The sequence below is a fragment of the Panthera uncia genome, chromosome C2 (genome assembly GCF_023721935.1).
Source record: "Panthera uncia isolate 11264 chromosome C2, Puncia_PCG_1.0, whole genome shotgun sequence".
NCBI lineage: Eukaryota > Metazoa > Chordata > Mammalia > Carnivora > Felidae > Panthera > Panthera uncia.
In genome coordinates, this window is record NC_064810.1 from 145,278,097 (window position 1) to 145,304,399 (window position 26,303).

Here is a 26,303-nt window from a genome sequence, read left to right on the forward strand (position 1 = left end):
CATTTGTGATGAGCACGGGGTGTTGTATGTAGGTGATGAATCACTGAATTCTACTCTTGAGACTAATATTGCACTGTATGTTAACTAACTGGAATTTAAATAAAAATGTGGAGAAAGAAAAAAAGAAATGTCTCATAACTCAGTGAAGGTAGTCATCGTTGGTGCACATATTTATTTATTTATTTATTTATTTATTTATTTTTATTTATTTTTGCGACAGAGAGAGACAGAGCATGAACGGGGGAGGGGCAGAGAGAGAGGGAGACACAGAATCTGAAACAGGCTCCAGGCTCCGAGCCATCAGCCCAGAGCCCGACGCGGGGCTCGAACTCACGGACCGCGAGATCGTGACCTGGCTGAAGTCGGACGCTTAACCGACTGCGCCACCCAGGCGCCCCTGGTGCACATATTTAAATGAATAAAATTCTCATCTATCCTAGTAAAAAGCCAAGAGATCTAAAATTAATAAATCAAGAAATAGAGCATATGTATATTTTGAGAGTGGGCAGTAAATGCCGGATGCAGCAGCCATGAGTTGGGAATGTTTGCCCTTGAGGAAGGTCCAATGGAATGGGCGTGGGGAATTGGAGTGGCGCCCCAGAGGAATAGTGCTTTTGTATTTATTTGTACTTGTAGTAATAGATATATTTTAAAATATGCGGAAGTTTTGATTACTTTGATTTTATATGTGACATCTAATTGTTGATTTAACTTGCATTTACATTTATTACCACGACTTCCATAATCGTACAAATCTAACACGAAGTAAAACTGCGCCTCTCCGGGGAGAAACTACAACTTCCAGGGTTCCGCGGATTGAAGGCTTGGGCTGTTCTCGGAGGCAAACTACAATTCCCAGAATTCCGTTAACCAAGGGGTGGTTCTGGCCTAGGGTCCGAGCAGCTGAGCTCGCGAGCCTGCGCACGTGCACTGTCTGCCGCGCCGGGCTCGCCAGCCAAGCAGGCGCAAGGCGGGCACCCACGAGCCTCGGCGGCGGCGGCGGCGGCGGTAGGGTGGGTGCCGCGGGACCTGCCCTCCATGCCTGGTCGTCCCGGGCTCAGGGCGGGGTCAGGAGGCGGCAGCGGCGGCTGATTCAGCCAAAGCCGACTACGACTACGCGGAGGGCCCACCGGGACGCTTCAACGCCACGGAGCCCCGCCTGCGGGCTGCAGGTGAGACGCGCGCTCTGGGGGCTGGCGAGGGCTTCGCGATCCGGCTGGGCTTGGAGTTGAGGGATCGGCTCCGGACTTCCCTCGGGAGGGATCGACGAGAGCATCGGGCCCTGGGGTGAAAGGAAGCCCGGAGAAGTTTGCAGAACCGAGTAGTGAGCGTGATGCGCACTGAAGGAGGCGCGCGATGGGGGCGGAGGTGAGGGGCGATGGACCCTTGGGGTCCAGACGCCGCCCGGCTCGGGGCGGCGCCCCCAGGCACACCGGTTGAAGCCCTTAGCTCGCAGCTGGCGCTGGCAGCGGGTCCTCACGCCCCTTTGCTTGCGCGACGGTGAGGCGCGTTTGGCGGGGAGCCAGCGAGGTGCGCGGAGGGGACCTGGGCCTCCTGGGCTCCTTTGGAAGGCAGTACCTGGGCAGGCCTGCAGCTGATCCCCTGGCTCTTTGGGGCTTGGTAGGGTATCTTTTGTGTGCCTGGTGATAAGAGCCCACCACGGCCTGCTTCACAGTACCCGGGTAGCTTCTGGAGGGACCCAGTGAATTTCTGACCCATTCCATGTGTGTAGGACCCTGTCTCCTGGGCACTGAGAAAACCTGCTGAGATCTAGGGGTCCTTAGGCCAGAGCCCTGCACTTGGTATTGGGAGGCTAGGGTCTGCTTACTTTATGCCAACCAACTCTCAGAGCCTACGCTTGGAGGAAGCAAGGCCTGGAATGGGAAAGGTTATGGAGTGAGTTTGATAGGACTTAGAGGCTTGGAGCACCAAATGTTCACTCACCAAATGTTTACTGTTACATGCGCTGGGCATTCAAATCCTGGCTCTCATTTACTAACTGTGTGCCCTTGAGCAAGTCATTTATCCTCTCTGAGCCTCTGTTTCTCTGCAAAGTGGAGATAAAAGTACCTTCATCACAGTGTTGCTGGGGAAGGTTAAATGAGATGATGCCGTGCAAGTCTTCAGTCAGGATTGGTACACAGTGAATGTGCAGCAAATCTTAGCACTTGTGGTTGCTAAGATAAAACATGGTAGAGGTGAGATTGGAACCCAGTTCATCCTTTCCCATTACAGATGAGGAATCGGGAGTCCCAGTTAGTGGCAGAGCCAGAAAAGAATACAGGTCCCATTTTCCCCAGGGATGGCCAGCACATCAATTCCTGAGCCTTGGGCCTCAGGAGGGCGGGGAGAAGCAGAGAGTGGAGATCCTCAGCCAAGGGGCGGATGGGGTGCTGGTTACTGAGTTCCCCCACATGACACCGTGGCCATGTGAGCGTCCTGGTGGCCTTGGTGTGTCAGAGTGCTAGAGCAGCTACACCAGGTTTTGAACTTTCCTTCTGATTGGTAAGTTCTCGCTCTGGGCCTGGCTTTAGAAAATATTTAGCAATGAAGAGAGGCTTCTAGTGAATATTGAGCTAACTGGAAAATTAAATTACCAAATGCGCCATTCCCCAAGGGTCCGCGTCACTCTCGGGTTGGTTGTCAGTGGATACTCTCCCCCAGGACCTGCCTAACACCTGACGGGTTTTTTAAATTGGATAAAATAATGAACATGAAAGGCGTAAGCAACAAATGTCATCATAGACTTTGGAGTTAGACTTGGGTTTGAATCCCAGCCCCACCACTTAATAGCTGTGTGCCACTGGGCAGTTCACTTAACAACTCTGCGCATACTTCTTCAAACGTGGGATGAAATCGATAGCACCTATTTTATATTTGTAGGAGGGAATAAATGAGATCGTTCCTCTAAAGCACTTAGCACTGTTTCGGGCATATGTCAGAGCCACTGAATGGGAGGTAAAGCATTATTGCGATAATAATAATACTATAAAAATAATTGTCAGGCATTGTGTTTTGCCCCTGTTGTCTCTTTGAATTCGGAAAACCACTTTGTGAAGTAGGTGTAATTGTGTCTGTTTTTCAGACCAGGACATGAAGGCTTAAGAATTGGCCCAGGCAGATGCAGAAAGACAAATACTACATGATACCACATGTAGGTTGAATCTAAAATAGACTCACAGAAGCAGAGAGTGGAATGATGTCCAGGGGTTGGGATGAGGGGTTACGGGGAGGCATTAGTCAAAGAGTATCAAGTTTCAGGTATACAAGATGACCAAGTCCTAGAGCTCTACTGTACAGCTTAATGCCTATAATTAACAATATACTTTAAAATTTGCCAGGGAGGTAGATCTTATATTAAGTGTGTCTGTCACAAGAGGGTGGGAGGAAACTTTTGGAGGTGATGTATGGGTTTATGGCATAGATTATGGTGATGGTTTCACAAGTACGTACCTATCTCTAAATATCAACTGATATATGTTAATTATGCACAACTTTTTGTCTGTTAAAAAAAAAAAACCAGAAGAATTGGTCTAGCATCATGCAGCTGCTAAATGACAGGACAGGAGCTCACTGTGGCATCTCAGCTCCAGAACCCGTGCCATTTACTTCTCTGCTGCCCGTGGTTCTTGCGGTTCTTGAAGCCCCGTTGTGACCCAGGGCACAGCAGGGGTCTTCTCCGACCACGTGGAGAGGTGGTGGGACCCCGCAGCCTGGCTGCTTGTGCTTTCTCTCCATGTGTGATGTTGGATGAGGCTGGAGGAGGCATCCACTGGGTGAGCCTGGGGGATGAGGAAGAGGCAGCCCCGTGGCCCCTAGTGGCTCTCATCCACGGATGACCACACGGCTGGGGAAGGGTGCAATCAGGGTGAGGCCTCGAGAGCTTGATGAGGAGAAGAAGTGATCCTGTTTAGGGGCTGGGAAGAGTTCCAGAGCTCAACCTCTTCTCTGGGCCTGATCTCTGCTTTTGGGAGGAGGGCCACCCGAGAGCCCTGGGTTGCGAGGAGAGGAGCTCTGGACTGAGAACAACCGCCGTTTTAATCTTGGCTGCCTGTGAGAGCTCACGCCGCCTCTCTTGACCTCTTTTATAAAGAGTTAGAGCAAATCATTTCTAAGGGCTCTTTTAGTTCTAAAATGCGGTGGTTTTGTAATTTTAAATTGGTGGATTAACCTTCTCAGCACAGCACCAGGGCAGGTGGGATAATTGTCACCGCCATGTGCAACACAGACTTTCATTGGGGCAAGAGAATGACCACAGCTCCCTTGAGCCACCTGCCGCTGCTGGGTGTCTCTGTTGGTGGGCATGGGGTGGGGGGTTGGGGGGGGGAGGAGAGTAATCTTACAAGGAGAGCCTTGGGTTGCTAAGCTACAGTTGAGGGCCTGTGGGTCTGCATTTCTGCAGCCATTCACACCTGCTCTGCCCTTGAGTGATAAAAACTCCTTGCTCTGACGTCTCCCCTGCTTCTGTGTCACTGATTGTACCTCCGAGTCTGAAGCACTGTAAGATCTGGAGTCAGTCATTGGTTTGTATCCTGGTGCCCCCGTTTGAGCTGTTAAGACCTACAGCAAGCTTCTTAATGTCACTAAAGTTGGATTTTTTTCGTATTAAAAGAAAGTGGAGATAATAGTATCTGCATTAGAGGGCTTTGTGCAGCTTAAGGGAAAAGGTGTAGGAAAGGGGCTTAGGGACAGTGCCTGGCACATGGTAGGTACTCAGTAAAGCAAGGTGGTGGTAGAATTAACCTCCACCCTCTGCCCAGAAGCCAGCGTCCTCTTTTCCTGAGCTAGCCAGGACAGCGATTGATCCTTCCATTTTTTTTGGCTTCCCATGTCCTCATTGCTGCATACCCAGGCCCTGGCATCTGTCAGAGAATCAGACTTTTCACTCCGTCATTGGTAGACTATCATCGGTACAGTCTTAAGAGTTATCTCTTTTCTCCATTTTGAAAGCATAACAGAGGGGCCCTTCCTGGCTGGATACCGGGTACTCAACCATGAACCAAGCCGCAGGGAGGTGCTGGAGACTCTGATCTGCTAAATTGCCCCTCTTTCTACTATTACCAGTACAGGCCGTGTCAGGCAAAAAAAAAAAAAAAAGGGGGGGGAGGGCGAGAAATAAACGAGATTAAAAAAATGCCTAAGAAAGCACTTCAGAAACTGAGGCAGATAGAAGGATGCTTCAATTTGCCCCCTAAAACTGCTTCACTCAGCTCCTAGAGCACAGACTTAGTGCACCCTCCTTTCCAGGATCCCCTCTGTTCCAAGAAGTACTGGAGGAAGGTGTCAAAGATGCCACCACACCTGCAGACACAGAGCTGGGCAGCTGGGTGAGAGGCTGCCTGCTGTGGCGGCTCATCTTCTGGGCTGGTCACCCGGCATGGGTGCAGGCTTCACTTCTGGGGGGGCCCTGGCCAGCTTCGGACATAGGCACAGAAAAGCCACTCACAGGGGCCTTGTGGTCTAGTAAGGAGTAAGAGTTCCGGTTATTCTAGGCCTGGGGCAAGAGGTGCAAACTCACATGCTCACTAGAGCCAGGGGCCAATGGGGAGGGTGAAGCCGGGGGGTGGGCCATGTGACCTGGAGACCTAATGCCCAGTTTAAAGGTCAAGCTGATGAAGTCGTGTCGGGAAAGTGGCCTGGTGGTACCTATGTGTATCAGCTTGGGCCCCCATAACGAAGTGCCACCGACTGGGTGATGAACAACAGAAATTTATTTCTCACGCTTCTGGAGGCTAGAAATCCAAGATCGAGGTGTTGGCGGCTTTGGTTTCTCCTGAGGCCCCTGTCCTTGGCTCGCAGACGCTTGCTTCCTCACTGTGCTCTGTCGCACTTTTCCTGGCTGAATCACTAAGTGCTTTGTGCCCCATACCAGTTGGGTCCCCAAATCTGGTGCCCGAGGTAGAAAAGGCAGAGAAGAGTTAAGTGTGATGACAGTTGCATCCCCTGGAAATCCATGCCCTGGAAGGCCGAGAAGATGAGGGCCAGATGGTACCTGGGCTGTTACTAACATACGTCATGTTGACAGGCTCCACGTTCAAATCCTCCTTGTATGGACTTCACTCCGTACAAGCTGAGGCGCTTGGGACACATTTACTTAGCTTTTCCTAGCCTCTGTGTCCTGATCTGCAGATGGGGAACATGTTAATAGTGCTATGCTAGCCCCTTATTGTTGGCTTGAGGATGAAATGAGGAAATGTACAACGGTTTCTAGTACGCTGCCGACATACGAGGTTGGAGGTGGTGATGGTTGAAATTGTTAATTTCATGCTGAGACCTGGCTGCTCGGGGGCCCTCTTCACAGGAGAAGGGAAACAAGTCATTAGGAAGACGGGGGGAACCTGGGAGGGACTGTGAATGTGCCACCAAAGCCATTGGGGGTTCAGTCCCTTTAGGAGTGGTTTGGGGTTGTATGGCTGGTTTAGTACCTGTGTTTCATTCATTGTTAATTTGAGGAACCCTAATGAATTACAGTTCTGACAGCTAATGTGTTTTGAGGCCTATGTAGGTACTTTATGTGCATTAGCTCGTTTAGTTCTCCCAGCACCCTAAGGAGGTTATTATTCCCATTTTACAGTTGAGGAAATTGAGGCTTGAGGCGTTAGTCTGCCAAGATCATAAAACCAGCTCACACCTAGGATCTAAAGGAAGGTAAGTATGAGCTGTGTGGCCTGTGAAGAATTCGTGGCCACCACCGCTAGGGAGGGGAATTTAAATCTCCACTGCAGTCTTGTGTGTCCCGATGCCTGCACTTAGCCCAGATTGGATGCACTTACGTGATGTGGGAGATCTGCCAGGGTTTTGCACCTTCCTAAGCAGATTCTTTTGTTACCCACCTGACGGTGCTCTTCCTCTCAGGAGCCCTTTGGGCAAGACTGGTGAACGGCAGGGATTTTTAAGCAAGGCTAGTTGACCGCTATCAGGATGACCCAGGGGGTGATCACATGAGGAGTTGGGTCGGTCCCACTGAACCGGGAAAGCCTGTGGTGTGTACAGAACGCTTCCCTGACATTCCTGGGACAGGAGGACAGCATCCTGTGGTGATGGTCCCTCCTCTCCCCGGGTGGTGAAGGTGCCCCCTCCAGTAGTGTTCCAAAGCACACATTCCCTTCCTCTGTGACAGCTGCATCACGTCAGGTTTTAACAGCCTCTTGTCCCCTCTGCCACAGAGAGAACCTTGAGGATAGAGGTGTTTTTGTTTTTGTTTTTTCCATTTTTGTATCTCTTGCACATTCTTTACTCTCTTTTGGGTTGATGCAAAGCCTCACTCTCCCATGCTCTTCATGTCGTCTTAAGTCTTTGGACTCAGGCTCATGAATAGATATTCATAAGGACTGAATAGATAAACATAGGTCATCTCCCACCCACCTTCCTGATACTTAGGTAGAGTCAGCCAGAAGCTAAGAAGGGCTTGCTGTGGCACCTGTACCAGGGAGGTGCCATGGTGGGCGTCCATTTTGCTTGGTCGGTGACTGTGCCATATTGGTCATTAAATAAGTTCCACGTCATGCCTGTCTATATCTAACCAAAGCCTTTTTTTTTTTTTTGAGAGAGAGAGAGCAAGAGCGCGCGAGAGCACAGGCATGAGAGCCGGGGAGGGACAGAGGAAGAGGGAGAGAGAGAATCCTAAATAGGCTCCAATCCTGACTTGGGGCTCAGTCATAACAACCGTGAGATCATGACCTGAGCCAAAATCAAGAGTCAGACACTCAACCAACGGAGCCATCCAGGTGTCCCCAAAGCCTATTAAAAAAAATCTTTTTTTTAATGTTTATTTATTTTTGAGAGAGAGAGTGAGGGAGGGAAGAAGGGGCAGAGAGACAGGAAGACACAGAATCCGAAGCAGGCTCCAGGCTCTGAGCTGTCAGCACAGAGCTCGATGCAGGGCTCAAACCCACGAACTGTGAGATCATGACCTACCAGCCAGGTGCCCCCCAAGCCTATTTTTAAGAGAGTGAAGGGTCATTCTAAGACCCTTTGTCAGGAATGACTCCAGGGCACAGCTCTCCACCATGGGCCAGAGATCCAGGCCTCTGCAGATGTTTTCAGGAGGCGTTCCCTTCGGGGGTGTGTCCCCAGCTTGCCTCCTTGCTGGAAGATGGAAGCTGTGGATGAGGGCTCTTTCCATGTGCTGCAAGCCCCAAAGCCTTGTGCTGTGTGAGCATGTGTATCCTTCCCTGCTTTCTGCTCCTGCCCCTCACCTCTGGGGTCCACGGCACCAGAACAGGCTTTGTCTGGGACAAAGTGATTGACAGGTAACTTGAAACTAGTGTGGTCTGGTCCATTCAAGTTAACAGACCCCTCCCCTCCTTGAGGCCTTCATGCCCGGAGCAGGCAGGCTGAAAACCTGATCCAAGCTGTTGGTGCAACACCTTAAGAGTCCAATCAGGACTGCGTTTTCCATGGAATGAGTTTATTTCCAAAGAACACAGGTTTGTAATCAGCCTTCCAGCCCCACAAGCAGAGAAGGTGCCACCGTGGGCATTCTTTTGAGGAGTAGAATCAAGGTTCGGGTCGGTCCTTTTGTTTGGCTTTCCCCCAGCCAGGACGGCTCTTAATCTGCCTCTGACAGGACTTCACTGGGGAAAGCAGCAGGGACTCGGCCCTCCTTTTCCGGCAACTCTGTGCCTCGTGCGGAAGAGTTGTATCCCCTCAGTCGGCAGACAGGCCTTGGAGAATCTGGGGCAGAAATATTATAGATCTCCTCTTGTAGGAAGAAGGGTTTAAAGAGAAATTTGCTGAAGTTGAGTTACTTTTTAAATTCTGCAAAGTAAAAAGATGAGATGTGGTGCCCGTTTTGCACGGGCAGCGGATTTTTGTTTTGCGTGGACTTGATCATACGTTTCGAGGTCAGAGTGGGTTTATGTTTGATGGTTGGCAGTAATCTGGGGATCGGTTTTAAGTGCAGGTTATATCCTCGGTAGTTAGTGTGTTGGGACAGGAAGTGCACCGTAGGGCATCTGGCGTGTGGTCCCGAAGTGATGGAGAAGCCGCGTTATCTTCACTTAGGGTGTGGGTGAGATGAGTAGTGGGGAGAGGTGGTTTTTCCAAGTTGTATTTTCTCCTCTTTCTAAAGGAAGAACAAGCAAACGAGGCCCAAGGTCGTTGGGTGCCCTGTGAAGCCCGTCTCCTTTAAGAGTTGCAACACATCTCGTCACCCACCAGCGTTCGTTCCCCTGGCCTCCTCTCTGCTGCGGCACCGAGGGCTCTCAGCTCCTCAGCCGTCATTGGTCCAGGAGGTGGCTGGGTGGGAGTTAACCATATCAGCTGGCTGAGTGGACAAGTTATTCCTTGGGGAGGGAGAACTTTCTGCCTGTAGCTGGATATAAACCAGGGAAGCGTGTTGCTTCATTTGAGGGTGGTGGCCATGTCATGACCGTGAGAGGAAGCTGCCCAAGGGGAGAAGCGGCATCCCGGGGAGGCAGAGCAGAGAGGGCGAGTACTCTCTGACAGAGTCCTTTAGCCACCAACCCCACCCAGCCAGCCCAGGCTGGAGTGTGGCCTTTGAGCAGGGTGGGATGTGTGGGCCTTTAATTGGGCTCGCCCCTCCCTGATTTGAGTCCTTTGAATGGCGTGTTTCTTTTTCTTCTTCATCCCCTGCCCTACTTCAGTTAAAACCAGGTCTTCTGTGTCTCGATGGTTTTGAGCACAGTCTTTAGAGTCAGAGGACGCTAGGTTAATATCTAGACTTCACACTTGCGTGGCCTTGGGCAAGTCGTTGAACCTCATTGACCTCAGGTTCCTCACCAGAGAATTGGGAATAATGATGCTTCATAGGGTTGGGGGGAGCACCAAATGGGATGCTGTACGTAGAGGCTCTGGGAACCCCTGAAGGCAAGGCAGGCCTGGAGCAAGGGCCAGGCTGGAGGCCTCTGTTAGGGCGTCTGTCATAGCCTTGCCCAAGCAGGAAAAGGGTGTATTTTTCTTTTCTTATTCTCCGTGTGGAATGGCCCATGTCAGAGACCCTCCGGCCTCCCCAGATCCCATCCCATTGGAGGCTCTGCTCAGACGGGGGTGGTTTCCTTGGCCCTTCACAGATCACCGGACCTTCATACCCACCCACAGATCGTAGATGGACAGGACATTTTTCAGGGGGCACTAGGAGGAGACAAAATATATTATCCTGGGTGACCCGTGCCTCTGAGGGCTACTGTCTTTCCTCTTCCTTGTCCAAGGAGCCTCATGACAAGACCCCTCCGGGGCAGCCCTCATCTCTGAGAGGTGGTCCAGGTGGAAATGTGTGGAGTCAAGTCCTGACCTGTGGACAGGTCCTGACCAGTGGCCCTGCCACCGAGACTGTTTCTGGAAAGAAAAAATGGGGACAGAGTGAACCATCATGCCGCATGGTGGTAAGGAAAGAATCAGTGGGGTCGTGCATGCATGTAAGGGACGCCGTACGGCACTGGGACAGCGGGAACCAGTAGGTGTGTGGTGCTTTCCACATCTGACTGCAGACGAGGTGGAGGCTGCCCCCTGCTCAGAAGCGGGTTCACTCGGAGAGAGAGGATTAGAGACAGCAGGTGAAGGAGGGGTGAATTCCAGCTCTGTCTTTGAGCTTTGAGGTCTCAGGAGAGTAAGTACAAAGGAGGATGGACTGCTTCGGCGTGTGAGGGAGTGTCCTGTCACTGCAAGTACCTTGTGATGCTGGGATTCTGGCCCCTCCACCCATTTCAGCAGAGCCAGGTGACAGAGTCGGGCATGGAGGCCTTCAGTCTGAAGGAGTTCTCATCCCTGATCACCATCATTCTGAGTAGGCTCTTGGTGCACAGAGTGGCACTAAACAGTGGGTCATACATCTGGACTGGACACAGTACGCCCTGTCCGCCCGTCTGGCGAGCCGCAGTCCTGCAGAAGGCAGCAGCTTGGCTGAGTGTCTTTCTTAGTCCCCAGTGCCAAGGAGGGTGACCTGAGTTCTCCCTCACCGTCCCGGTCTCCCTACCACTGCTTTATTGTCACTGAGACGAGTGCCCTCTCCAGGAGCACTGAAAATTGGCCTGGAGAAAGGGGACATCACCGGCTCCGTTTTCTGGTAAGCAAACTTGGCCCAGTTATTCTCCACCATTTTGAATTTCCTCCTGGAGTTTTTTTCATCCAGAAACATTTTGAAATGGTGATGGAGAAAGGCCTCTTTTATGTTGTTTAGTGCTAGGGGTCTGATTGACGTGCTCTGAGCCTCCACTGTTATCTTTTGAAAACTCTTCTGAGCATTTTGCCCGATCCTTGAGTTCTCCTGGCTTATGCGGGCTGCTGCAGTGCATTTGGGGGATCCGGGGAAAGGGGACACAGAGGGAGTGTGGGAAACAGTCTGAAAGATACTTTACAATAACCGTTGACTGGCCAAGTGCTTGTTGGTTTTTTCCTACTGCACTTTGGCTACTTCACAGCAGGTGAAAACGCAAGGGTGGCTTGTCATCTGTCTTCACAGTGGCAACATACAGTAGTAACTGGGTTAGTTAATGTTCCCCCAGAAGCAGATCCTGAGACAAAGATTCAAGGAGAAGTAGATTATTTGAACTGCATCCCAATAAACATGAATAAGGGCGTGAAGAACTGAGACCGGGAAGGGAAAAGGGCATGCCTCAGGCCGATTATGGTGTGGGCAACGCATAATCTGTCAGGGAACTCTGGTGCCGGTGTAGAACGTGCCTCCGAACTCTCCTACCTGGGGAGGATGGGGTTTTCTTTCTTTCTCTTTCCTTCCTTTCTTTCTTCCTTTCTTTCTTTCTTTCTTTCTTTCTTTTTCTTTCTTTTCTTTCTTTCTCTTTCTTTTTCTTTCTTTCTTCCTTCCTTTCTTTCTTTCTTTCTTTCTCTCTCTCTCTCTCTCCTTCCTTCCTTCCTTCCTTCCTTTCTTCATTCGTATTTTAATTCCAGTATAGTTCACATACCATGTTGTATTAGTTTCAGGTATACAATATAGTGATTCAGCAGTTCCACAGGAGTGGGGTATTTATGCAACTCTTCTCATCAGATGTTGGTGCAGGCTGCCTGGCCTGAACATGGTCAAGTTAGAAACCCACGCAGTCTGGCCTCTGGGCCCCGTGCTTTAACCACCGCACGATTTCTAGCGAAATGCTCTGCCCATCCCCAGCAAACCTTCCTTCCCATTTTCCTCCTTGGAAGGCCACTTGCGAGCCTGAAGGGCCCCGTGGTCCAGTCTGTATTTGTCCTGTCTTCTGTCAGCATCCTTCTGGCCCGGCAGGGAAGGGGGTGGTCACTTAGCATCTACCTAGACATAGTCCTCTCTCCTCCCCAGGCTCAAAGGCTGGCCTCTGCCTGGTTGCCTCACCACGTCCTGAACCCCATGTTTCCAGTTCCCATAAGCTTGATCCCAGTTCTGAGCTCAGGGCCTCCCTGGGATTGGCTACTGCTCGCACAGGTCCAGAGGAGAGCCCCGGCCTCCTTCCTCTTGTGACCCTACCTCACTCCCCACCTGCCTGCTGCCAAGCTCGCGATTCGCCACAGGGAGGCCTAGCAGAGGGGCAGGTGGCACACACCCACCTAGAGAGGTGCCCGTGCAGGTTAGAGGTTGGTCTTTCCTCGTGTCCCTGCAGCTCTTACTCCCTGACGTTCCCTGGGTGTGTCCGCTGCAGCCTTAGCTGCTGTTGGACAAGTTCCCGTCTGTGATCAGAACAAAACCCGCATCAGCGCCTGCCCCGTGCATCTGCCTCCCATCTCTCCAGGGAGGGCTCTGTTTATCTTATATTTTCTAAATATTCACTTATTACTTATCCACTCCTTAGAATTCTATCATTTGCAGCAGGGATTTATTTGATTCTTTATTGTTAACTTTTTGACTTTTTATTACGGAAAACGTCAGACACAAAAGAGGACCACAGAAAGGCCGTCATCACCATCTTTCACAATTATCAATTTGCTACCGCCTTGGTCCATCTGCCTCCGTGCTTTTTTAGCTGGAGTATTTCAGAACAAACCACATACATGTCATTTTACCTATAAACACTAATGTTCTCTTGTTTCTTAAGTTTTCTAACTTTTTATGACTTTTTAAGTAATTTTAGACTTACAGAAAAGTTACAGAAGATGCTTCACTCAGCTTCCTCTGATGTTAAATCTTACATAACCACAGTGCAATGATCAAAACCAGGAAATTAACATAGCACCATTACCTAAACTACAGACCTTATTCAAATTCTGCCAGTTTTCCCACTAATGTCCTTTTTCTGGTGCAAGATCCTACCTTGTGTTTAATTGTCATGTCGATGAGCACTGGGTGTTATATGTAAGTGATGAGTCACTAAATTCTATTCCTGAAATCATCATTATACTATATGTTAACTAACTTGGATTTAAATTTAAAAATAATAATTTTAAAACAATTTAAAAAAATGGCGTGTCTCCTTAGTCTCCTTCAATCTGGGACAGCTTCTCAGTCATTCCTGGTCTTTTGTGACCTTCACTCTTGACAAGTCCTGGTCAGGTATTTTGTAGAATGTCCTTCAATTTGGGTTTAATGTTTTCTCTATTAACTTCTCTATACGCTATATTCAGAGCTAACAGTGGAGCTAGACCAAATTTCCCTATTTAGAACTATAGATCGAGGTCGCGTGTTTGGGTAAGAAGATGACAGACGTGAGGTGCCCTTCTCAGTGCATCATTGTCAAGGGGTACATGAGGTCAGTAAGTTATTACTGGTGATGGTAACGTTGATTATTTGTTTCAGGGGCTGTCTGCCAGGCTCCTGTGCCGTAAAAGTTCTATTTTTGCCTTCGTAATAGATATGTATCTCACAGGGAGACAGTTTGAGACTATGCAAATATCCAGTTCTCGTCATATTTCCACGCACTAATTTTAGCAGTCCGGCAGTGGATCTTGCCTGGAACCATTATTACTGTGATGTTGGCCAAATGGTGATTTTCTGTTTCCGTCACTGCTTCTACGTTGACTAATTGGAATTCTACTGTAAGAAAGATCTGTTCCTTTGTCCTTATTTATTTACTCAATTGTGTATTCGTATCAGTATTGACTCTTGCACACTTATTGTGTTCTCTGGGCTCTAATCCATTCCTATTGCTTTAAAAAAATTTTTTTTAATGTTTATTTTTGATATATGTAGAGAGACAGAGCATGAGTGGGGGAGGGGCAGAGAGAGAGGGCGACACAGAATCCAAAGCAGGCTCCAGGCTCTGAGCCGTCAGCACAGAGCCCGATGCAGGGCTGGGACTCACAGACCGCGAGATCGTGACCTGAGCCGTAGTCGGACGCTTAACCGACTGAGCCACCCAGGTGCCACCCAGGCAATACCTATTGCTTTTTGTTACATGGTCCCAGATCTAGCCGCTGGGGCCTCCTTGTGCCTTTTTGATATGTCCTCATCATTTTTTGAGAACTTCCTTACATTCTGGCACTACGAGATATTCCAAGCTCATCTCGTACTTTCCCTGCCCCAGCCCTGGACGCAGTTATTTTTCACACAGCCCTGGTTCCTTAGTAGAGGATGATACTAGGAATCAATACCTGAGTGCCACCTGAGTGCCAGCTGTGCCGTCACTGCTCCCAGGCTCTCCCGCTGGTCAGAACTAGGAGCTGCCTGTGTGTGAGTGCACTCCTGCCGCCCCACCCCCACCCGCAGCTGTTCTCCGGCTCACATCCCTCCTGTTGTGCCAGCCTGAGTCCCTCTCCAGTTCCCTGACCCAGATCTGAGCTGAGGCCCTCAGGGCCACCTCTCCAGCTCCCCAGTGAGACACCCTGCTCATCGGCCTCTGCATTCCCTTCTTAAGCCCTTTTTTGTCCCTTCCTTTACTTTCTCAGTTCTTTCCCTCTTCTGACATTATGGATGAATTATCTCTCCCTCCTCCTGGCTCTTTCTGTGTCCTTTTTTTCTCTTCTTACCCCCTAGAGAGATGTCAGAACTCCTGCTATGGGCATGTGAGGACACAGGTTTTCTCTTCTGAGCAGCCTCGGAACTGTCCGTCCAGTGGTATGGACACTGTCCATGTGGTTAGGATACTTGGTTCCCACAGAAGAACCAGGGGACACTGGTCAGAATTGGTCAAGTACCAGCAACTTAATGTGATTCAGCCTAATAGCAAAGTAGTTCTTAGCTGGTGGGGCTGGGTAGGGAATTTCCAGGAGGGGGCACATGTTTTTGAAAAAGTATATGCAGCAGTATGATTTTTAAAAAAAAAAATTTTTTTTTTAACGTTTTATTTATTTTTGAGACAGAGAGAGAGACAGAGCATGAACGGGGAGGGGCAGAGAGAGAGGGAGACACAGAATCGGAAGCAGGCTCCAGGCTCCGAGCCATCAGCCCAGAGCCCGACGCGGGGCTCGAACTCACGGACCGCGAGATCGTGACCTGAGCTGAAGTCGGACGGCCAACCGACTGAGCCACCCAGGCGCCCCTGCAGCAGTATGATTTTATATATGCACATGCAGATATAAAATACCAACTTCAGGAGGTAAAGGTTGATGAAACCCTTCAATCTTGGGGGTAGACACTGTAAAGAGAATCATTACGAATAGGGGATTCTTGGAAGAAGGGGATACTGGACTTTACAGTCGAGTACGGAGCATTAAAGAGTTTCTCTTCTTTATTGGCGGGTACTTAAGTGTGAAAAGACAGGGAAACATTGACGTTTAAGCAGATTTCTTGGCCGCAGGGTTCTGGGCTTGCAGAGATCCTCTCCTGGAGATTAGCAGGGCTGACCGGAGCACAGGCAAAACCCAGCTAAGAAGGCAGCGGCTTGTGTCCTCTCCGTCACTCTGGGGCTGGACCAGAAGTTCTCTGCCTTTGTTCCACAAAAGCCTTGAAGGCCTGCATGAAGGACATGAAGTCTGTGGGCTCTCAGGATAGCTGTGACTTTGCCTTCTTCCTTACAGACCAAGAAGGCCCGATGGGATTGAATGAGTGGGAGCTTTGTTAAGGGAGTAGCTGTAAATCCACAGGGTTCAAATCCACAGGAATTTGCTTAAAGGTAGTCATCTGCAGACTTCGGGACTTGAACTGCCATAAGGAACACGCTCTTTGTACTCCGTTCATGCCAAGCTCCCCCTCCAGGCACCCCATTCTAACTCCTAGGCTTGCCTCTCCCACACTGAGTGGAGGGACACTGAGGCTGGGAACTTGTCATTGGGTTTTCTACCTCTGTTCTCCCCCATCTCTGGGCTACTCTGCTCAAAGACTTACAGTAGCTCCCCATTGCCTATAGGGTAGAGTTCAGATTTCTTGACCTAGCACCAAGGCCATTGACATTCTGGCCTTCGCTGATTTTTCTTTTTTAGAAAAAAGTTTTTAATGTTTACTCATTTTTGAGAGAGAGAGAGAGAGAGGCAGAGAGAGAGGGAGACACAGAATCCAAGGCACGTTCCAGGCTCTGAGCTGGCAGCACAGAGACTAACGTGGGGCTCAGACTCACAAACTGCAGGACCATGACCTGAGCCAAAGTCAGATGTTTAACCGACTGAGCCACCCAGGTGCCCCATAGTTTCTAATTTCTAATACAAGAGTTTCTTGGAGGGCTTTGTTTTCCCAAGTTAGAAGGGTCATGGGGAAACTGATACCAAATAGCCCCACTAGGTTAGAGCACAGCTCAGAAACAGAAGGCACAGGTCAGACCCCCATGTGTTTGCTCCACACAACGTGCACAACAACAAAGTTGAATTATTCTTAGTTTAGAGGAACCAAAACCCCAACCCAAACCAGCTTCCATAATGAGGAAAGTTCACAGCAGGAAGTCCAAGTTATAGGGCTCTGAGATGTCACTAGGGTCCTTCCTGTCTCTCCTCCATCATGCCATCCTTGTTCTCAGGCTGGTCAGCAGATGGCAGGCAGCGGCCATGGGACAGCACCTTCTTTTGTGTCCAGTGGGTGGGAACATGGGATGTGACTCCTTCCCTCCGTTCTACTTGGTTCTACTCAGGTAGCATGCTATGCCGGGCCAGTAACTGGCCCCAGAGGCTTGTTCTCTGCTGACCCGCCCTCTGGAGGTGGGAGGTAGGTCTTGGCTTGCTCTGCACCTCCTGGGTATCAGGGGGAGGGGTGGCTTTCTGAACAAACCTGGGGTTTTAGTAGGAAGAGGAAAGGAGCACGGATCCTGGGTGGAAATAGTGCCCCCTCTGTCCTTTATTAATGCACTAGACTTGGAAGCCCAAGTAGAGAGCTGGTGACGGACTCTGGCCCAAGATGCCAACAGAGGACAGCATGTCCTATCTCAGTCCCCATCTGTGGGAGGAATCCTCTTAGATTTAAAATCCTTTGTTTCAAATGACTGTAATGAAAAGTGACAGTTCCCGCCTCAGCACCAATCATCTTTTGCTTCGAGTCAGATGAAGGCAGCCAAGTGTGTCCAAAATGTTTTAAAATGCCAAACTTCATTGTGCATCCCTGTGGCCCTTTATTAACCATCTGGTGCCTCAATTTTTTCCCTTTTCCCCTCTGCTAGACACTTATTAGGTTGACCCTAATTGCGTGAAATTGCTGTTTTTGTACGTGACAAGCAGTCAGCTATCAGTATTCATGAGGTTCAACGAATACACCATTTCTGACCTTCTCCACAACCCTGTGAGGTGGGTGCTGGGCTCTCGCTCTTGCTGACGGGGAACGTGACTTCAGAAAGGCGGTGCCATAAAGTCACGGAGCTGGGGTTTGACCCCGAGTCTGTCTGGCTTTTTAGCCTTAAACTTGCCTGGACAGCACACATCCTCCTCTGGGAGCCACCCACCACCGGTAATGCGGCAGGAACTCAGAGCCAGGTTGGTGTAGGGTGTGATGTGATAGTTCCTGAGATCAGGGGTCTCCAACAGAGCAGACCAATTGGTCAGACTTCTTGGTGCGGTCGGTGCCCTGAGACCGAGGTGTGCTACCTGTCCCCCGCACCTTCCCTGCCGCCCTGTCGGGGAGGGTTAGCAGAAGGTGTGGCTGCTCTGGCAAGGTGAGAACTCCAGAGGACTTTCCTCAGGCAGGGGGAGGGAGGCTGCAAGGGATGGAACGGGCCTGTCCTCCCTAGCAGAGCCGTGCTCAAGGGGGTGAAGAGCGGCTCACCCACATCAGACCTGGCCTGGCCCTAGCGGGTGGCAGCTGGGTGGAGCAGTGGACGGACTGGGCTGTGCGGGGAGCCACCTGCCTTCGCTGGACCCTGAACTCAGAAGCTGCGTGGCCAGGCCTGCACGTGACCTGCCGCTCTCCCCAGCCTTCAGGAGGCAGCACTCGCCAGGAGTTTAGGACGCCTCCATTTTTAATCCTGCCGTGTCGCAGAGTTGCTGGACGATTCGGGGCACCTCTCTAAGGTGAGGAGGACTCGCTCAGTAGTTCACCTGAACGACGGTGGAATTCCTGGGGCGCCTGGGTGGCTCAGTCGGTTCAGCGTCCACCTCTTGGTTTCAGCTCAGGGCATGATCTCACGGCTTTGTGGGTTCAAGCCCCTCATCAGGCTCTGTGCTGGCAGTGTGGAGCCTGCTTGGGATTCTGTCTCTGTCCCGTCTGCCCTCTCCGACTCACGCCTCTCTGTCTCTTCCAAAGTAAACTTAAAAAAATTAATAATAACAGTGTAATGCCTTCCTAAGAACAAAGAGCCCTGGTTTTATTATTTTTTTTAAGTGTATTTATTTATTTTGAGATAGCACGTGCATGAGTTGGAGAGGGGCAGAGAGAGAGGGAGACAGAGAATCCCAAGCAGGCTCCGTGTTGCCAGCGCAGAGCCCAACGCAGGGCTCGATCTCCTGGAACATGAGGTCATGACCTGAGCGGAGATCAAGAGTCGGACGTTAACGAACTGAATCCCCCAGGCCCCCCAGAACTCCGTTTTTTAAATAAATTTTTGTGGTACTCGTATGAGTTTCCAAGTGCTGCTGTAACAAATTTACCAGAAACTTGGCTTACAATGACAGAAATTTATTCTCCCACAGTTCTGGAGGCCAACAGCCTAAAATGAAGGTATTGACAGGACCGTGTTCCCTCTGAAAGCTCGAGGAGGTAGGGGCACTTGGGTGACTCAGTCGATTGTCTAGCTATGGCTCAGGTCATGGTCTCCCAGTTTGTGGGTTCGAGCCCTGTGTGGGGCTCCGTGCTAAGCGCTCAGAGCCTGGGCCCTGCTTCAGATTCTGTGTCTCCTTCTCTCTCTGCTCCTCCCCTGCTTGCACTCTGTCTCTCTCTTTCTCAAAAATAAATAAACATTAAAAAAAAAAAGCGCAGGGGCACCTGGGTGGCGCAGTCGGTTAAGCGTCCGACTTCAGCCAGGTCACGATCTCGCGGTCTGTGAGTTCGAGCCCCGCGTCAGGCTCTGGGCTGATGGCTCGGAGCCTGGAGCCTGTTTCCGATTCTGTGTCTCCCTCTCTCTCTGCCCCTCCCCCGTTCATGCTCTGTCTCTCTCTGTCCCAAAAATAAATAAAAAACGTTGAAAAAAAAAATTAAAAAAAAAAAAAAAAAAGCGCAAGGAGAGAACCCTTCCCCTTTTTGGCTTCTGGTGGCTCCTGGTAGTCCTGGGTGGTCTTTGATTTATAGCTACATGATTCCAGTCTCTTGTCTTTGTTTTTACGTGGCTGCCTGCTCCATTCCTCTGTGTTTTCTGTCACTAGGGACACTTTCATTAGATTTAGGGCCCAACCTAATCCATTATGATCTCATCTCAAGATGCTTAAATAATTGTGTGTGTAAAGACCCGTTTTCCAAATAACATCACATTCTGAGGTTCTGGGTAGACCTGAATTTAGACATTATTCAGCCCACTAGAGTACCTCTAAATATATGAAATTAAAGGTGCTTGGTTTTTGTGTGGAGGTAAGTGGGGGCCCACGACCCTGGCCTCATGTCCTCGTTGCCTACGACCACCCTCGGCCCCCAAGGATGAGGGTCTGCAAACCACTAGGTACTCAAGGCTCCAGGAAGCCCTAGTTCACCATATCCCATGGTGATGAGACTTTGGACTTACAGTTTTGAACTGATGCTGGAATACGTTAAGACTTTGGGGGCTCTTAGGATTCATGGCCTAGTTCTTTGGTTAAGAGCCACTTGGTGTTTCTCAAATGTGGTTGTACCCCCCAGAATCACCTGGGAGCTTAGTAAAAAAGCAGATACCAATGAGACTTTGGGTGCTGGTCAAAACAGAGTAGACACATTTATCCCTACCCATCCACTAATACAGCTAAAAATACAGGACATTGTGTATAAAACATCAGAAGACTGAAAGGTAGAGAGAAGAACACAGTACTGAGTTCCTTGGATTTTCTATTTGCCTCCTATGTATCCCAGACTGGGTGCCAAAGAAGCCCACAACCCAGAAATGCCGGTGAGCATCGACCAGAAAAAGCCCCAAGGAAAGCTCGCTCACTCTCTCATCAAAGGACTGGAAAAGGAACAGCCTAACAAAACAAACCTTTTTGAGAGTAACACCCTATTCCTGCAAAACACCAAGGAAAATTGCTTCTCCCCTCCCTCCTGGTTCTAGTAAAGGCTGAATGGACAGCTTAGACATCCATCCTTGCTTTGTGGTAACCAACCAGGTACCCACCCCCACCTTCAGCACCCCAACCTACCCTCCCCCGATGGGTCTGGATGAGAACCTGGACCTTTACCACCACCCAGAGGTGACAAGATGTCCCCCCCACCACAACAGTCCCCTTGAGGTGTCACTGGAGCCTAGACTTCGACCCCCACCCAGCGATGATGAGGTACCCCCTGGGTGTCAGTAGAGGCCAGCTGAGGAGCTGAGATTTCCTACTCCATGCTGCTGTGTCTCTCACTCTCCCTGCCAGGGTGCTGTTGGTGGAGGCCACACGGGGAGCGTGGATTTCCTCTCATCCAACGGTAGAGACTCCGTGCTTTTCCTTCCCCCACTAGCATGGTTCTTGCAAAAACCCGCTAAAATAGAAGGTTTAATATAAGCTCCAGAGTATCATAACATTATACCCCAAATGCCCAGGCTAAGTCTCAGCAAAGAAAGGAAACATATAAAGAACAAAATGGAGATTTGAGAACCGAAGAGAGTAGTAACCAAAATGTAAAAAATCACTGGAATGGCTCAATAGGAGAATGGATGTGACAGAAGAAAAAAAATCAGTGAACACGAAATTATCCAATTTAAACAACAGAGAGAAAATAGACTGGAAAAAAATTGGAGAGAGCCTTAGAGACCTAAAAAGACACACACACACACACACACACACACACACACACAATATTTATATATATAATAAATATTTACAATTATATATATAATATTTAACATTCATGTACCTGGAGGCTGAAAAAGTATCAGAGAAACAATGGCTGAAAATTTCCCAAATTTGGTGAGAGATACAAACCTACAGATTCAAGAGTGAATGAAGCCCTAACAGGGTAAACCCAAAGAAACCCACACCAGGACACCTGATAATCATCAGGCTTCTGAAAACCAGACTCTTCAGAGCCACATGAGAGGAAGGATGCATTATGTCCAGGGGAATGGCAGTTTAGGTGCAGTGGATTTCTCATCAGAAATGTGGAGGCCAGAGTGCAGAGAGAACTGTCACCCCAGAGTTCTGTCCCAGTGAAAATATTCTTTAGGAATGAAGGTGAAATCAAGGCTTTGTCACTTGAGGGAAAACTAAGAATTTGTTCCCAGCAAACTTCCCTACAATGGTAATGAAGGGAGGTTCTCCAAAGAAAAGAAATGATAACCAAAGAAAACCTGGGACAAAGAAAGAATGGAAAGAATAAAAATATGTGTAAATGTAATAGGCTTTCCTTTCCCTCTCGAGAAAATGACATTTGACAGTTGAAACCAAATTTGTAATACTGTCTGATGTGGATTTTAATGTCTGTAGAGGAAATGTTGGAAGATGATTGCAAGGGCGAAGGGTAAAAGAGCCCAACAGAGATAAGGTCTCTTTACTTAGTCGAGATGTAAAATGTCAATACTAGTAGACTGTGCGAAGTTGCATGTCAATAGTATGATGCCTAAAACAACCACTAGAGAATCTGTACCAAGAAATACACTCAAAAACAGTATAGATAGATAAAAATGTAATTCAAATAATCTGCAAGAAGACAGGAAAAAGAAAAGATGCCTGAGCCATACTCCAGACCTGTTACTGAATCAGAACCTCCAGGATCTGTGCCTGGGAATATACAGTTTTAGTGAGTGCCTCTGGGGATGTCGACAACCAGCCAGCTTTGAGAATTTGTGGTCTAGACCAGTATTTTTTAAACAGCAAATTGCCGACCCTGTTAGGTTGTAAAATCAATTAAGGTGAACACCCACACCCCCCCCCTTCCCCACCTTTTGAAACAGAATAGAATATCGGGCTGGAAAAGGAAACACTGGAGTACATTATGCTAGTCAGAGTAATTCTTTGTGAAATGTTTTGGTGGGGAATATAATGTGCATACGTACGAATGTGTGCGTGCTCAACCCTTAGGTGAGGGTAGGCTGGAAGAGACAGTGTCCCCAGGAATGACCGTCAACTGATGCTGGGTAGGAGTTGGTAGACGAGTAGCCCGGCTTTCGCAGAGTAGCGACGGGCTCATTGATGTGCCCTCTGTTGGCTTCACTCCTTGTCCCTCTTAATTCCCTACTCTCCTACACAGGTTTCTTGGGATAATTTCTCAAACTATTTTGACTCCAACCCTTATCTCTGATTGCAGTTCTGAGGGAACCCAGCCTAAGCCACTGTCTCTTTCTGAGCAGGACTGCACGTTGATCTTTGTGATCGCAGGGAGAGGGAAGTTGCAGGACACTCAAGAGTCCAAAGCTAGCCCCAAGGGAATCAAGGGGCAGCTCCGTCCCTCCCCAGCGCAGTGCCGTGTAGGCATCAGGTGTTATGCGTGCTCCCCCTGTGAGGCCTGAGCGTGAGATCCGTCAGTCTGAGCCGTCCTGGGCTTCACAGCAAGTGTCACCCTTCCCTGGAGCGCAGAAAAACGGGGCAGGTGGTGTAGCCCAGCCAGGCCTCTCTGTCGGGGTGTCGGTGGTGACGTGCAGACACAGTTCTATTACTGGACCACGGAGGGGGCACAAACCTACCCGTCCTTTCATGGGACTCTGAAAGGCATGATTTCCAAACGGGAGCTTTAAACAAGAGCAGAGGGTCCCCCGTATCCCGCAGGCGCACCTGCTGTGTGTCCTAAGAAGGGGCATACTGGGGTCCTGGGGTACAGCCTGGTAGCGACACTCACAGGCCTTCAGTCCCACGTAAGGAAAAGTCCAGCAATGCCAGGCCCCTACCCGGGATTTTCCCTGTGGCGTCTCATCACAGGTCCTCTGGTTAGCTGTGGCCACAGTGGTGCTTCATAATAAACAGCCGCAGGATTCCGTGATGGACAACAGTAAGCACTTACCCAGCTCAGACGTCCCTGCGTTGACCGGTGGTTCTGATGGTCTTGGCTGGGTTCACTCACAAACCTGGGGGTCAGGTGAGCTACACTGGGCTTGGCCGGAGCAGCGCTGCTCCACACGCGTGTCACTCCCGGGACCGGAGGTTAGGCTGAACACGTTCTCCTCACGGCAATGTCATAGGTATAAAGAGGGCGAGGCCAGCCACACACGCTCTTTTCAAGGCTCCGATTATGCTTTCTCTGCTAACACTTCATTGGCCAAAGCAAGTTATGTGGTCAAGCCCAAAGTCAAGATGCGGGGATGTATACTCCCCCTGTGGAGGCAGAGGGGAAGGGAGGCAGTGAATATTTGGAACAGCCGTCTAGTCTACCACACCTTCGAACGCGCAAGATGGTTCAAGAATCCAGTGCCGGGGCGCCCGGGTGGCTCGTTCGGTGAAGCGCCCGCCTCTTGACTTTGGCTCGGGTCATGACCTCAGGGTCGTGAGATCCAGCCCCGGGTGGGGCTCCACGCTGAACTTGGAGTCTGCTTAAGACTCTCTCTCTCCCCCTCTGCCCTTCCCCTGATCGGCGCCCGCATACACGCTCGCTCTCAAAACAAAAAGAGAATCCAGCGTTGTGGCAGGCACAGTGCCCGACACGCCGCAGGAGCCTAAGGTGACCGCAGACAGACCGTGCCGACACCTTTCCCTTTTCCTTGTCTCCCGCAGGCTTTTGCCGATCGTCCGCGTGCCCGCAGAGATGGGTCGAGCCCGCCAGGCCCGTGGCACTGCCCGGGGGCTGTCCTGTCACTAGGGCCCCGTGGTGGCATTAGGATGCACCTGTCGGCGGTGTTCAACGCCCTCCTGGTGTCCGTGCTGGCAGCGGTCCTGTGGAAGCACGTGCGGCTGCGTGAGCATGCGGCCGCTCTGGAGGAGGAGCTGGCCCTCGGCCGCCAGGCCCCAGAGCCGGGCCCCGCGCTGAGGATCGACTACCCCAGGGCGCTGCAGACCCTGATGGAGGGCGGCACACACATGGTGTGCACGGGCCGCACGCACACTGACCGCCTCTGCCGCTTCGAGTGGCTGTGTTACTCCAGCGAGGCCGAGGAGTTCATCTTCTTCCACGGCAACGCGTCCGTCATGCTGCCCAACCTGGGCTCCCGGCGCTTCCAGCCGGCCCTGCTCGACCTGTCCACCGTGGAGGACCACAACACCCAGTACTTCAACTTCGTGGAGCTGCCGGCCGCCGCCCTGCGCTTCATGCCGAAGCCCGTGTTCGTGCCCGACGTGGCGCTCCTCGCCAACCGGTTCAACCCCGACAACCTCATGCACGTCTTCCACGACGACCTGCTGCCTCTCTTCTACACCCTGAGGCAGTTCCCCGGCCTGGCCCACGAGGCCCGGCTCTTCTTCATGGAGGGCTGGAGCGAGGGCGCACACTTTGAGCTCTACAAGCTCCTCAGCCCGAAGCAGCCACTCCTGCGGGCACAGCTCAAGACGCTGGGCCGGCTGCTGTGCTTCTCCCATGCCTTCGTGGGTCTCTCCAAGGTCACCACGTGGTACCAGTATGGCTTCGTCCAGCCCCAGGGCCCGAAGGCTAACGTCCTGGTCTCGGGCAACGAGATCCGGCGGTTCGCACGGTTCATGATGGAAAAGCTGAACGTGAGCCGGGCAGGGGCTCCCCTAGGCGAAGACTACATTCTGGTCTTCAGCCGTACCCAGAACAGACTCATCCTGAACGAGGCAGAGCTGCTGCTGGCACTGGCCCAGGAGTTCCAGATGAAGACGGTGACGGTGTCCCTGGAGGACCACGCCTTTGCAGATGTCGTGCGGCTGGTCGGCAACGCCTCCATGCTGGTCAGCATGCACGGGGCCCAGCTGGTCACTGCCCTCTTCCTGCCCCGTGGGGCCACTGTGGTCGAGCTTTTCCCGTATGCTGTCAATCCCGACCACTATACGCCCTATAAGACGCTGGCCACGCTGCCTGGCATGGACCTCCAGTACGTAGCCTGGCGGAACATGATGCCAGAGAACACAGTCACGCACCCTGAACGGCCCTGGGACCAGGGGGGCATCGCTCACCTAGACCGGGCGGAGCAGGCCCGTATCCTGCAGAGCCGCGAGGTCCCGCGGCATCTCTGTTGCCGGAACCCTGAGTGGCTCTTCCGAATCTACCAGGACACCAAGGTGGACGTCCCATCCCTCATCCAGACCATACGGCGCGTGGTAAAGGGCCGGCCGGGGCCGCGGAAGCAGAAGTGGACTGTCGGCCTCTACCCAGGCAAGGTCCGGGATGCGCGGTGCCAGGCGTCAGTGCAGGGCGCCTCCGAGGCGCGCCTCACCGTGTCCTGGCAGATCCCGTGGAACCTCAAGTACCTGAAGGTGAGGGAGGTGAAGTACGAGGTGTGGCTCCAGGAGCAGGGCGAGAACACCTATGTGCCTTACATCCTGGCCCTGCAGAACCACACCTTCACCGAGAACATCAAGCCTTTCACTACCTACTTGGTGTGGGTCCGCTGCATCTTCAACAAGATCCTCCTGGGACCCTTTGCAGATGTGCTGGTGTGCAACACGTAGCGAGCGTGCCGTGGCCAGGCCTGGGTGGGGGTGTGGCTCCTCCAGCTCAGTGGCCCTGGGCCCACTAGCCCCGTGTGGCGGCTTCTGGGAATTGTTTATTTATTGAGCAGGCCTGCCCCAGGCTTGTGCCCCCATGTCATCTTACTGCATCTGGAGTGTGGGGTCCACAGTCCTCTTTGCCCTGGTACGATGGGACCCTCCCAGCCCCCTTCTCCCATCCTGAGCATCCAGACCGTGGAGAAGGTCCTTAGCGGGAGGAGGAGAAGGAAGAAGGAAAGTAAGAACCCTAAGGAGCCTCTGGCCGAGTAATCGTGCCGTTCCCTACTGAATCTTTCTGGTTGATCTCCAGGTGTTTGGAAACTGTGAGTAGTAGTAGATCACGTGGTTGCTTGGGTGGGTGGTTCATCAGCTTCCGTCATCATGAAATTCGCCTGTAGCACAGTGAAGGTGCGTGTGGAACATTCATTAAATGATTATAAACA

General features: G+C 51.0%; 1 protein-coding gene across 1 annotated transcript; it reads left to right on the forward strand.

Moving 5' to 3' along the window:
• The first annotated feature begins 738 nt into the window (after positions 1 to 738).
• On the forward strand, positions 739 to 26,303 carry POMGNT2 (protein O-linked mannose N-acetylglucosaminyltransferase 2 (beta 1,4-)). Its single transcript, XM_049629900.1, has 2 exons — positions 739 to 1,172; positions 23,974 to 26,303. The coding sequence occupies exon 2, from the start codon at positions 24,079 to 24,081 to the stop codon at positions 25,819 to 25,821; it is 1,743 nt and encodes a 580-aa protein (XP_049485857.1). The 5' UTR covers positions 739 to 1,172; positions 23,974 to 24,078; the 3' UTR covers positions 25,822 to 26,303.